Genomic DNA, 14,564 nt, shown 5'->3' with positions numbered 1-14,564 from the left:
GCCTTCCAAACTGGTATGTGCTTCATGTGTGGTTTCCCTTAACTTTTCCTCAAACATGCCTATTATATTATCCATAAACAGGCTAAAAATACATGGAAATCCCAAAGGAGCTGAAGGCCAAAAGCTTTGCGAGGCCCTGAGGAAAGTGGCCAACTTTTTGACATCCTGGTTCTCAACAGTGGTGCAGCCAGCTTAGTGAGATTTTAAGGCGCTCTAAAGGCTCTCCTCCCCTCCCCCTCCATCCCCTCCCCGAGAAAATACTTGTTCACTGAGGCCTGAAACTGATGTTTCAGGGGACAGAGTTTTTCATTTCATAACAAAAAATGATTTTAAATGCATAGTCACTCTTGGGCAAAGTAAAACTTTGACTTGAACTTACCATCTAGAAGCAGCTTGACCCTTTCCTGAGAGCAGAGCAGAGAGCCCAGCTGATGTTAGAAACAGGTGCTCCTTCTAAGGATAACTGGTCAAAGGGGGGAAGCTGGGGATACAGAGCTCAGATAGGCCAACATCCAGGTTTGTGAGGCGCTCCCCTGCCAACTTTTTAATGTGGCTCAGAAGAACATCTATGGACCGGCCCTTCTAGCCTCTCCAGCCTCAACTCTCACCAGCAACCCCATCTCATCTGCCCCCCATACCCTGCCGGCCACACACACGGCATCTTGAACTACTTTGAGGAACTTGAACTTGGGAGTTCTTTACAGTTGCTCCCTCTGCCTGAAACATATTGTTCACCCTGCCCCACTCCACAACCATCCCTTTCACTTGGTCTACCCTATGCTTTCTTTGGTTTGTAACTTAGATGGGACTTTCCTGCAGAAAGCTTTTCCTGGCTCTCCAAGGCGGGGCCTATGCCCATGCAATGTGTCCCCCAGGCACGTGTTACATTGAGGGGTAGACAACTGATTTGTTGTCTGTTGTCCTCTCCAGAGTTGATCACCTTGAGTGTGTTCACCATTGTATCTCTGGCATTTAGTACAGTGCCTGGAGCAGATAAAGTTTCAATTCATAATTACTGAATAAGCAAAGGACTTTGCTTTCATTCTGCATCTGTTGTCAAATGAGAGGGAGTATAATTGGAGAAAAAGAAGCTTGTCCAGAGGTGTTGGACTGAACTCATATGTATATTTCCCCTCCTACTAAAAATCCATCGAAATAACAGCAAAAGATATAATGAAAACAATAAATCCATATTCGTTCTTGCATTTGTCAGGGTAGGGTAACAGCTGCATGAAACATCATCAAATCTCAATGGATGAGAACAATGAGAGTTCATTATTCACCACTGTCATAGTCCAATGCCAGAGCTGGGGGGGGGTGGGCCCTTTTATTCTTTCCATTCCCCACATCCATCCAATTGTCTGGGGAGAAAAGAAAGCATGGGCGTTCCCATGGGAAGATTTTTAGAAGCCAATCTGGAAGAGGCATACACCACTCTTACTCAGAATCCATTTGCCATAACTCTGTCAAATGGGCCCTACTAATTGTAAGAGGGAAAAAAAAAAGAGGTCGGCAGACACAAAACAGTCTCCCATGGCCCTGAAAAACAAGGAAGTATGATTTCAACAAACCAGAAATTGAGGAATTTCTCAAAGCTAGAAAGCAACAGGGATTGGATTGGTGGATATAAATGAAGAAATGAAGCCACAGCCAGTAAGAAACTCAAGAAGAAACAAAAGAAATTCATGCAGGAGAAAAATACTATAAAAATAAAATCAATTCCAGAGATACTTCAAAGTAGGAGTCAACAAATGCAAATCACAGGAAGGATTTCTGGAACTGCTGTCAGGGAAATGAATGTTTGAAATTGCATTCAGGAAAAGCTGGGCTGCCCTACACTGAGTCACCAAGACCATCATTGCTTACCCCAGGAGGACACCTGCTGTGAGTGTCAGGACCAGGCAGCAAAGCAGAACAGAAGGTGAAGTAACTCGAATCCTCCATAAGGACTGCTGCAGAGGAACAAGAAAGTGAGCACATGACTCCAGTGTTTTTTCCCAGGCTAAATTGTTCCACATATCTCTTTGGAGTAGGAGTTGTAAACAGGAAACTCAAAGCAAACACAGGACCCAAAAAATAGGCTGTGTGCCCAGGTAAACTTATCAATGGAGATGAGAAGCACCCAGAAGACAAGCTTTAGACACACATTGTCCAGCCACACATCCTGCCCCTTTTCCAATCACCAGAAGGAGGATACTCATCAGAATGATGGGCAAAGAGAGATCCTCAAAGACAAAGCTGAACAGACATCCAGGGATGAGCAGATTTTTAAGAAAAATCAACACCCTGAAAGGGAGGTACCAAATGGCAACATGCAAACAACTAATACTTGATGAACAAATTTTAAAGTAGAAACAGATGAAGAGTTTAAAATATAAACGTAATCAATAGATTTATTTTAGGTCTGTCATACCTCAAAAGCAGTAACTGTAACAGAAAGGAAGCAACCAGATTTGTTGGAAATGAAAGTGTTATCCATCAAATAAAAAAATTTTTTTTATTCATTTATTTTTGGCTGCGTTGGGTCTTCATTGCGGTGTGCGGGCTTCTCATTGTGATGGCTTCTCTTGTTGAGGAGCACAGGCTCTAGGCGTGTGGGCTTCAGTAGTTGTGGCACGCAGGCTCAGTAGTTGTGGCCCGCAGGCTCTAGAGCACAGGCTCAGTAGTTGTGTCACACGGGCTTAGTTGCTCCGTGGCATGTGGGATCTTCCCGGACCAGGTATCGAACCAGTGTCCCCTGCATTGTCAGGCAGATTCTCAACCACTGTGCCACCAGGGAAGCCCCATCAAATAAAATTTTAATAGATGGCTTAATTAGTGTTGGGAGAGAATTCTCCTTGAGGCTCTTGCATTTCAGGGAACAGAGTTTTTCTTGCAAAGTGAGGCACTGACTGCCCTTTGTTTTACACTATCTTTCAAGGATGTTTATTTAGTAAATGTTCTTGAAAAATAGAGACAGTGCCTCCCCTCCAGAGCAAGGCATGCTTACGATTCAGTATAATGAAAATGTTGCCCTCTGGCGCAAAGAGCAGACATGCTTATAGAAGACTTCAGATCCTTAATCTCAGGGTTCCTGTCTCCTGTGTGTGTGTGGAGGTATAATGATCTGGCTCTTCTTGTGTCTCCCTGTGGGAATTAAAACTCAAGAAATTAACACAAATGCTGATACTCTACTACTATTTTGTGAGTACTAAATTTTCTTTGTCTCTAACCCAGGAGTCTCGTGTCTCTTTCCAGGATCCATGAGATTGTGGCAGGTTAATTCACAGGTAGAGGAAAATCTCAGACCCTTCACAGTTCTTAACAATTATTATAATGGAAATACTGAGAGCCTAAAATAGGGACCTGAAAGGTCAAGTCTAGGTATTCTCCCAGAACTCAGCCCCCCACAGTGAATATAGAATATAGGGCTAATTAAGATCCAGAGACTCTAACATGAAATAGGATTCTGAAAGAGCAGAGAAAACAGAGAGAAATAGATAATTAAGAAAAATAGAAAAACTTTTTGCAAACCTAAAGAAATATTTATATTGAAAAGGCTATAACATCTTAATAAATCACTCCATAGATTACTTAATAATTACAAAGGGAAAAAGAGTCCTCTACCATGGTAAAAACTGGAAGAAATCACCTTAACCAAGTAATCAATACTTAACTAACATCATTAATAATGGGACAAACACGTATGCTTTCTAATGCAATGCACTAAAAAGGACAAAATATCACTTCTATAATATTCTTGCAAAAAATGTTTACTCTGAACCTAGACTTGTGGAAACAATCAGACAAATCCAAATTTAAAGACCTTCTTTAAAACAACTGGCCCGGACTCTTTATTCAAAAATATCAATGTCATGAAAAATGAAAAAAGATAAGGATGCTACTCTAGATTAAAAGAGAATAAAGAAACATGACAATTAAATGTGGTACATAATCCTTATTTGGATCCTTCAATGTAAAAAACAAAAGCTATAAAGGACATTATTGGAACAAATGGGGAAATTTCAATATAGAATATATATATATTAAACAATAGCATTGTATCAAATTGAATTGAATCATTTAAATCAAAATTAGTTTTTCATGTGCTAATTGTTTTAAGGTTATGTAGGAAAACATTCTTGTTCTTTAGGAGTTATATGTTGTATTGGGGATAAAGTAACATTAATGTCTGCAACTTTTAAATGGTTCAACAAAAAATTATATATATTATACATTTATACATATACATGTTATACACATAATCCATATATATGAAACCTATATATGTATAATACACACACACCCACAGAGACTAAGAGAGATAAAAGAAAAATATGGCTAAATATTAACAATTGGTTAAACTAGAATATTTGGATATTCATTGTATTATTCTTGCAAGTTTGCTATAGGTTTGAAAATTTTCAAAATAAAAATTGGTGAAAGTAGATTGCAAATGCCAATCGAATGCCAAAAAAAGGAGTAATATATGAAGAACCCATAGCTAGACGTATTTAGGAACCATTTCATAACTCAAATGTTTAAAGATAAAAAATTTTCAGAGGGCCATAAACAGGCTACATACATAGCATCCTTGGGTATAGATAGAAGAAAGGGAACAATATCATCCAAGTTGTGAGAGAAACTTAGTTAGAACATACATTTTTATATCCAGCCAATTAGAATTTAAGTGTGTGTACAGCAAGAGAGAGATAGAGAAGAAAAAGTATTTTCAGTAATATAAAGACCAAGAAATTTTGTATTCGGAGATCTCTGAAATAATTAGCCAAAGATATGTTCCAGCAAAATTAAAATGAATCCAAGAAACAGGAAGATATGGAATCCAAGAAACAGTGGTGTACAAAGAAACTGTAAGCCATAAATACACAGCATTAGAGATATGAAACAGTTACCATAGAAAACCATACTATTAAAAATGTATTTAGTGAATAATTTTCTAGGACAAATGAGTTATCAAATTTAACTCAAGAAGAGTAAAATCTTTTAATAAACCATTAAACCTAGACAGTACTGAAAAAGTAATCAATGAGTCATCCTTCAATAAAGTTCCAAATCTCAGATGGTAGTAATTTATAGTTTCACCTGCAGTGGAAACGATCAGTATCTATTACATAGAGAGAATTCTTACAAATCAACAAGACAGACCTATTTTTATTTTTTAAACACCTTTATTGGTGTATAACTGCTTTACAATGGTGTGTTACTTTCTGCTTTATAACAAAGTGAATCAGTTATACATATACATATGTTCCCATATCTCTTCCCTCTTGTGTCTCCCTCCCTCACACCCTCCCTATCCCACCCCTCTAGGTGGTCACAAAGCACCGAGCTGATCTCCCTGTGCTATGCGGCTGCTTCCCACTAGCTATCTATTTTACATTTGGTAGTGTATATATGTCCATGCCACTCTCTCACTTTGTCACAGCTTACCCTTCCCCCCACCCCCATATCCTCAAGTCCATTCTCTAGTAGGTCTGCGTCTTTATTCCTGTCTTGCCCCTAGGTTCTTCATGACCTTTTTTTTTTTCTTAGATTCCATATATATGTGTTAGCATACGGTATTTGTTTTTCTCTTTCTGAGTTACTTCAGTCTGTATGACAGACTCTAGGTCCATCCACCTCACTACAAATAACTCAATTTCGTTTCTTTTTATGGCTGAGTAATATTCCATTGTATATATGTGCCACATCTTCTTTATCCATTCATCTGGTGATGGACACTTAGATTGCTTCCATGTCCTGGCTATTGTAAATAAAGCTGCAATGATCATTTTGGTACATGACTCTTTTTGAATTCTGGTTTTCTCAGGGTATATGCCCAGTAATGGGATTGCTAGGTCGTATGGTAGTTCTATTTTTAGTTTTTTAAAGAACCTCCATACTGTTGTCCATAGTGGTTGTATCAATTTACATCCCCACCAACAGTGCAAGAGGGTTCCCTTTTCTCCACACCCTCTCCAGCATTTATTGTTTGTAGATTTTTTGATGATGGCCATTCTGACCGGTGTGAGGTGATACCTCATTGTAGTTTTGGTTTGCATTTCTCTAATGATTAATGATGTTGAGCATTCTTTCATATGTTTGTTGGCCATCTGTATATCTTCTTTGGAGAAATGTCTATTTAGGTCTCCTGCCCAGTTTTGGATTGGGTTGTTTGTTTTTTTGATATTGATCTGCATGAGCTGCTTGTAAATTTTGGAGATTAATCCTTTGTCTGTTGCTTCATTTGCAAATATTTTCTCCCATTCTGAGGGTTGTCTTTTCGTCTTGTTTATGGTTTCCTTTGCTGTGCAAAAGCTTTTAAGTTTCATTAGGTCCCATTTGTTTATTTTTGTTTTTATTTCCATTTCTCTAGGAGGTGGGTCAAAAAGGACCTTGCTGTGATTTATGTCATAGAGTGTTCTGCCTATGTTTTCCTCTAAGTGTTTGATAGTGTCTGGCCTTACATTTAGTCCTTTAATCCATTTTGAGTTTATTTTTGTGTATGGTGTTAGGGAGTGTTCTAATTTCATACTTTTACATGTACATGTCCAGTTTTCCCAGCACCACTTATTGAAGAGGCTGTCTTTTCTCCACTGTATATTCTTGCCTCCTTTATCAAAGATAAGGTGACCATATGTGCGTGGGTTTATCTCTGGGCTTTCTATCCTGTTCCATTGATCTATATTTCTGTTTTTGTGCCAGTACCATACTGTCTTGATTACTGTAGCTTTGTAATATAGTCTGAAGTCCGGGAGCCTGATTCCTCTAGCTCCGTTTTTCTTTCTCAAGATTGCTTTGGCTATTCGGTGTCTTTTGCATTTCCATACAAATTGTGAAATTTTTTGTTCTAGTTCTGTGAAAAATGTCAGTGGTAGTTTGATAGAGATTGCATTGAATCTGTAGATTGCTTTGGGTAGTAGAGTCATTTTCACAATGTTGATTCTTCCAATCCAAGAACATGGTATATCTCTCCATCTGTTTGTATCATCTTTCATTTCTTTCATCAGTGTCTTATAATTTTCTGCATACAGGTCTTTTGTCTCCTTACGTAGGTTTCTTCCTAAATATTTTATTATTTTCATTGTAGTGGTAAATGGGAGTGTTTTCTTAATTTCACTTTCAGATTTTTCATCATTAGTGTATAGGAATGCAAGAGATTTCTGTGCATTAATTTTGTATCCTGCTACTTTACCAAATTCATTGATTAGCTCTAGTAGTTTTCTGGTAGCATCTTTAGGACTCTCTATGTATAGTATCATGTCATCTGCAAACAGTGACAGCTTTACTTCTTCTTTTCCAATTTGGATTCATTTTATTTCTTTTTCTTCTCTGACTGCTGTGGCTAAAACTTCCAAAACTATGTTGAATAATAGTGGTGAGAGTGGGCAACCTTGTCTTGTTCCTGATCTTAGTGGAAATGGTTTCAGTTTTTCACCATTGAGGATGATGTTTGCTGTGGGTTTGTCATATATGGCCTTTATTATGTTAAGGAAAGTTCCCTCTATGCCTACTTTCTGAAGGGTTTTTATCATAAATGGGTGTTGAATTTTGTCGACAGCTTTCTCTGTATCAATTGAGATGATCATATGGTTTTTCTCCTTCAATTTGTTAATATGGCTTATCACATTGATTGATTTGCGTATATTGAAGAATCCTTGCATTCCTGGGATAAACCCCACTTGATCATGGTGTATGATCCTTTTAATGTGCTGTTGGATTCTGTTTGCTAGTATTTTGTTCAGGATTTTTGCATTTATGTTCATCAGTGATATTGGCCTGTAGTTTTCTTTCTTTGTGACATCTTTGTCTGGTTTTGGTATCAGGGTGATGGTGGCCTCGTAGAATGAGTTTGGGAGTGTTCCTCCCTCTGCTATAATTTAGAAGAGTTTGAGAAGGATAGGTGTTAGCTCTTCTCTAAATGTTTGATAGAATTCGCCTGTGAAGACATCTGGTCCTGAAGACAGCCCTATTTTTTAAATGGACAAATGATATGAATAGAAAATGAAAAGAAGAAATCAGGTAGCCAATTCACTTATGAAAAATAAATTTAATCTCAGTAGTAATAAAAGAGGTGAAAATAAACTTCAGTGAGAGATTCTATTTTCCCTCATCAAATAAGAAAAATTAAATATTGATAATATGAAGTTCTGGCAAAGGTGTAGGGAAATAGATTCTCTCATTTACAGTTGGTGGAAGGCAAATGTAAATTAGCATAGCCTTTTCAGAGGCCAATTTGGCAATATATATTAAAGTACAAAATGTGAATACATATACTTTTTCCAAGTTTTCTACTTTAAATGATCTGTCCCATACAAATACTGGCATACTCCGGAGAAAGGGAAGAATTACAATGTAAGTGCCTTACTAGGGGATACTGTGCATCCATTTAAAAGCATAAAATAAATCAGAATGCATTAACATGAAAGTATCTCTAACCATAATAATGTGGCAAAGAAAGTTGCATAACATATATACTATAATTACTTTTTTTGATGCCGTATATCTGTTGAAATCATCTGATGTGTAAGCCGTCGTCCTCGGTACTGGACTTACAGAACTGAAGAAAACAGATAAGGTTCCTAGCCTTACAGACTTTACATATCCAGTTTGGAGATGGGGAGATGGGAGATGAGAGTGGGGTTGGGGTGAGCAAATAATAAACCAGTTAGCAAATACATAAAATAATTTTCTATTAGTGATAAGTGTTCTATGAAGGCAATAAACAGGGACTGTAGTGGCAAAGGATGCCCAGCGTAAAGTCAGTGCTATCAGTAAATGAGAGCAACTATGATCTCCCCACGTATGTTCTGGAATTGAAAATCCCTACAATTCCTATCAATCTCCTGTCTTTCAAGATGTGCCAGCCAGAGAAGATATAATATAATCAAAATTCTGCAGAGATTTTGTAAGCTAACAGAAAGCACCAAACTGCAAGTCCAGCATCCAAATTTTTCATTCTTGTGCATCCGCATTAGCAGAGTTATATCTAGTCTCTGAAAATGAGGGAAAGGAGGGTGTACTTGGCATTGCAAGCTCATAGGCATGTTTCAGGAATACATGAATAGTTATGTTACTTTTTTTTTAGAATGTTTTTGTCTTATGTAAGTAGAATTAGTACAGGCAGTAAGTGTACACAAAGTGGCTGTGGATTGGACTTGACGTATGTGTTCGTGTATAAGAGGCGTAAATATGAAGGAGCTAGAGGACTCCAAGAAGGAACATCACGCTACTACCTTGAGTCCTCCCTGTTCCCATGAATGAAAGTTTTGGGCTCTAAGGTCCTGACCACAGGGTAGGGGCTACAGTGGCCCCACGCCAAGCAGAGCCCATAAAGCAGAGAATTTCTTTGTGTGAATCTTCTTCATCCACCATTTGCTGTCCAAACCATACTCCAATCTCCATGGCATTTCAAACCCAAAAGAGCAGAACAGGAGCCATGTGTGCTTTCAGGTGGCCCTCTCCTTTAGAGCTTTGAAAAGCAGAGGGCTGTTTGGGGGGACACCACCCTTTTGTCTCTCTCTCAAGTCCTAGCCGCTCCTGCTCAGACTCACATCCCAAGGCTGACTGCTCAGAGGTAGGTGCCAAATGGACTGCATGTGTGCACTCTACCAGGAGATTCAATGCAAGTGCTTTTAAGAGGTCAATGCCCTCCAACTGGGAAATGGTAATATGCTATGTACTTAATGGTAATATGCTATGTACTTAATTAATTTCTACCCAACAGCAATACCATAAAATTGGAAGAGCAATTCCATCACCCAGGATCAATGTGCATAAAGTACACACAAAAGGATCAAAAGTTTTCATCAGTAAACTTGTGTTTGTGCTTTGGCTGAATATTCAGAGGTCCATCTCTACTACAGGCTGATGAATGCTGTACAGTTAATTACCAGTTAATTGCTTGTCTCTTTCTCCTTGTGTTGCTACTACATGGGTTAGAAATGACAGGGATGAGATTTTTGCTAGTCGCCTTCAGATCAGGAATCGAAGGGAAAAGCTTCCCATTAGATTTTACCATAAACAGCCTTCCTTTTCATAAGTGTTTTTGTTTTATTTTTTATTTTTTTAAACATACAAAAACAATCATATCATGATTAGGGAAATTGAGCTATGAGGTAACCACGTGGAGCTGCTATCTCATGAATATTCAATGATACCGGCTGTAACGATTTCTTAACAACCAGTCTGGAGATGTAGCTACATAATACAAATAAAACTGGTTGAAAGAGTGAAAGCAACAATATAGCTACCATTTATACCAGACTACATAATATTATACAACAGCTTTATAATTATTTGTATATTTTTTAAATTGTCTATCTCTAGCACTTTAAGCTCCATGAGACAAAGACTATCCTTTCTTTCACCTCTGTCTCTCTAGTACCAAACCCAGTACCCGATACTTAGCTGACACTCAGGAAATATTATGAGTGAGTTAATGAACAACTGAAAAAGCCAGGTTTAAAACCCAGTTCTTCGAAATTGAGTTATTTGTAATGAGGTGGATGGACCTAGAGTCTGTCATACAGAGTGAAGTCAGAAAGAGAAAAATAAATACCATATGCTAATGCACATATATGGAATCTAAAACAACAGTACTGATGAACCTAGTGGCAGGGCAGGAATAAAGATGCAGACGTAGAAAACAGACTTGAGGACACAGAGTGGGGAGGGGAAGCTGGGATGAAGTAAGAGAGTAGCATTTACATATATACGCTACCAAATGTAAAATGGCTAGTGGGAAGCTGCTGCATAGCACAGGGAGATCAGCTCGATGCTTTGTGATGACCTAGAAGGGTGGGATAGGGAGGGTGGGAGGGAGGCTCAAGAGGGAGGGGAGATGGGGATATATGTATACATATAGCTGATTCACTTTGTTGTACAGCAGAAACTAACACAACATTGTAAAGCAATTATACTACAATAAAGGTATATTAAAAAAATAAAAATAAATAAATAAAACCCAGTTCTTGAGAATTCCCTGGCAGTCCAGTGGTTAGAACTCGGCGCTCTCACTGTTGGGGTCCCAGGTTCGATCCCTGGTCAGGGAACTGAGATCCCGCAAGCCATGCGGCACAGTAGAAAAACACACACACACACAAATAAAAAATTAAAACCCAGTTCTTGGGCCTCGTATGCCATTTCCATGATAGCAAGATACACCCTTGCAGATACCCAGAAGTTCAAGGCAGAATAAAAGACATTAACAGAGGATATCAGGGCCACAGACTATAACTCCCACTTAATTTCACATGAATTTATGGCCTAACCAATTCGGAGATTTGTTTCCAGAAAGTATTGATTTATTCCCTTGAGATCAGTCCCGGTAAATACAAGTCTTAGTGCATTGGCAGTTCACTACTGTGGACGGCTACCCAGTACATGGTGCTTTAGTTGACTGCACTTTGTGGTCTCAGCAGAGTGAGGCTGGATCTTGAGACTGGGCTCTCTCCTCATAGAATGATACACTGAAGGAGGTTGGAGAGCCAAGGAAATGGAAGGCAGGTCCATAATCTCTGCTGCTTCTCACAGGCCCAGAGGGCTAGTGTCAGAATCAGAGGGAGCAGTGGGGTTCCTATTCCTCCTGCTGGGTGTCACCTGCTCCTGGCCCTTTTACCTGCCCCTGCGTCTGAGGACCAAAAAAGCAGCACAATTTCACAGGCTGAATCTCTTCTCCGTAGCTAATCCGATCTAACTCACAAAGAATGGGTTACAAAGCACCAATACTCCATCAAAGACAGGGCCCTTACTTTAATCTTGACCTTCAGGTTGCATTGACCTCAGATACCTTTCCCAGAATGTTGTGAAAATATGCTATACACACACACACACACACACACATACACATTATTTTAGTATTCAAAGAAGTTTCTAGAGTTAATGGAGCATTTGACTCAAAGCATAGCCAACGTTTGCAATGATATCTTGGGTATAGAATTTGCATTTATGATTTCTTATCCCCTTCTCTTTACCAACACCAACCCCCTTAGGAAAGGAGCCTGGAGGGGGAACCAAGAGTTTGGATTGCAAAATTGAAGAGTGTGCTGAAACACCTGCTCTAGAGGACTCCTCATCATCCCCTGTAGATATTCAGCAACATTCCTGGCAGGTTTCCACAGACATTGAGAACACTGAAAGGTAAGTGGGAAGTTACCCTAAATAGACTGCCAATCCTCCTCTAGTTAATACTCAGGGGCTAGAGAGAGTCGAGATTTTCTCTTTCAGATTCAGAAACAGAGCTCTCAGGAAACTGAGATGAGAGACGGTGAGGGGTCCAAATCCATCTGCAGAATGACAGCAGAACCTCCAGGAGATGTGGGCTCCCAGGCCTCTGCTTAGCCCACTCCATCAGCCTTGCATCTCCGTGGAGATGAAAATGGAGTGCTTCCTTGGGAAGGGAGAAAGGTGGATCTATATACCCATCACAGCTCACCCACCAGGCTGGGTCCCAAAATTTCCATTTGTTTAAGGGAGAAGAATTCAAAATTGTGCAAAGGTGCCTCCAGTAGATTCTCAGATTTCAGGTGTATGGAATGGCCTATTCAGTTGCCAGTCAGGGGCTGAGGGCTCTGTCCAGTTCACAGACAGCTTTCCGAAGAGCTGTCTTCTCTTACTCTCACAGGATGTAGATGATGGCCCCTTAGTGGTCAAAGTGAGTTAATGCATTTGTCTTAACAAGCAGTAGCTCATGGCTAGAGAGGGAGTTTCTTTCTTGGGAAGAAGAGATTCTACAGTGATTCTATTTCATTTGGGAAAAGGAAGCAATAACAATAATATAATCATAAATGCATCTAGATGCTAAAAATTCCATTCTGTGAGGCAGAGGGACAAGCCCCTTGTTTATTGGCCTTCACACTGATATCTTGTCCTTTGCTACTGATGTCCCCAGAGCCAGCACGAAGCAGCTGAATGAATACTAGGCAATTCCATCGAGGGCTCTGTGTGTGTGGGGTTGAGTCATTGACAAGATAATGAACACTACTTTTTTATTTTTAGAAATGTATCACACAGTGACATTTAGAGCCATTGTAGTTCTACTTTCAGATTGTAATATAATTCTAAAGCTAATTACCAAATTTCTGTGTTTATAGAAAATTGAAGCATGTGGTAATTACGTGCTATTAATAAAACTGGGATTTTGTCTATGCTTGGAAATCCAACAATTCAAACAATAAAGCTGTTTGGCACAGTTTGATAGAGCTATAGACAAATGATGAGTGATTTCTCTTAATTTATAAAGTAGAAAATGCTTTGCTCTATTCCCAGGAAGAAATATCTGCCAGAGTGCCATGGTCAGTGTGTAATCCTTCAGCAAAGCCATTTTCCTTTTCAGAAACCTTGCACAGAATCTCTATCCAATCCTTGTAAGCTTGTCAGAGAGCAAGCTATGGCTGATAATAATAATAGGAGAGTCTAGCCCTCAGCGTTGGAGGTATTTCAGTTCAGCCTGAAAGTTCAGATTCTGCAAAGGAGGTGGGAGTGACTGGGAGAAGTAGGCACAGTAGACCTGGTCTGGGAAGGGGCTTCCTTGCTTCTCCCTATCACTTTGCCCTAAGAAATCTGTGGGTCTCAAACTGGGCTGCACATTAAAAACATTCCAAGTCAATTTAATATGTTGACCCTTGGGAATGCTTAACAGCTGTGTTACTCTGAATTCCAATCACGATAATGAGAGACGACAGGGAGTGAACCCACACAGGCAGGACAGCCCTCGGACCAGATGAGAAAATCATCACCCAGCCTCAGCTTTGCCCAGGGTTCCCCTGTTGTTCTAGTTGTGTGCCCTTCACGAGCCCTCGGAAACGTGAAGTACTGTCCTCGTTACCAGAGGCTCTTCTCTGATCTCAGCCAGGTCCAACTGAAGGCAGATATGAGGGCTCCTATAGCAGAATGCCCTGCGGACACGTTTGTCAGAGTAGTTCTTATTCTTTCCAGAGCCAACCCAACTCAGATTTTCTTTTTTCTTATAAAAGCAAAATAAATGAAATATTTGCCTACTGGAAGCTCGAGCTGGTACAATTAGGCACAGACTTTGTCCTTCAGTTGTCTCACAGAACAGACGGTTTGAGATTACATTTCAAAAATTTACAGCTGATATTTTTTCTTTTTATCAATTTTACAGAGACATGCGAGAAATGAAAAACCTTTTAAGCAAACTCAGGGAAACTATGCCTTTACCATTGAAAAATCAAGGTGAGTCTTGTCATTTCTCTTTGAGGCAGAGGATGTTTTTAACATGATAACCTTGGGTCTTGTTTCTTCAGAAATTAAAGCAAGTTTTTTTTTTTTTTTTACACAAGCAATAGAAGGCATTGAGCCTACAGTTGTCTTTCCTCGAGAAGACAAGAGAATGAGAATAGTGTATCAGGTGAATGCAGTTTTGCTCTGAGGGGGAGCTGAGAAACTCTCTGATGCCACAGCACACACCTCCATGGGTCCTATAAGTCAAGAGCATTTATTCATTGTATACGCTGTGAAAAGCACTACACCATGTGTGGCAAACACAAAAGGACTGAAGACTTGGCCCTTGCCTTTAAGAAGTTTACAGCCAAGTGGAAGAGACTTAAGAACACTTCCAAAGG

At 39.4% G+C, this 14,564-nt stretch overlaps 1 protein-coding gene across 2 annotated transcripts in view; it reads left to right on the top strand.

Annotated features, from left to right (window-relative positions):
- Positions 1 to 14,564, top strand: part of RGS7BP (regulator of G protein signaling 7 binding protein) — a 126,649-nt gene that overhangs the window by 93,751 nt on the left and 18,334 nt on the right. For both annotated transcript variants that reach the window (XM_082457372.1, XM_082457373.1), the window contains exons 4-5: positions 11,973 to 12,120; positions 14,105 to 14,175. In XM_082457372.1, the coding sequence (XP_082313498.1) occupies positions 11,973 to 12,120; positions 14,105 to 14,175 (219 nt within the window). The remainder of the gene's footprint in view (positions 1 to 11,972; positions 12,121 to 14,104; positions 14,176 to 14,564) is intronic.

The sequence above is a fragment of the Balaenoptera physalus genome (assembly GCF_965194825.1).
Source record: "Balaenoptera physalus genome assembly, chromosome: 3".
Classification (NCBI taxonomy): Eukaryota; Metazoa; Chordata; class Mammalia; order Artiodactyla; family Balaenopteridae; genus Balaenoptera; species Balaenoptera physalus.
This window is presented reverse-complemented; position numbering and strand designations above follow the sequence as displayed.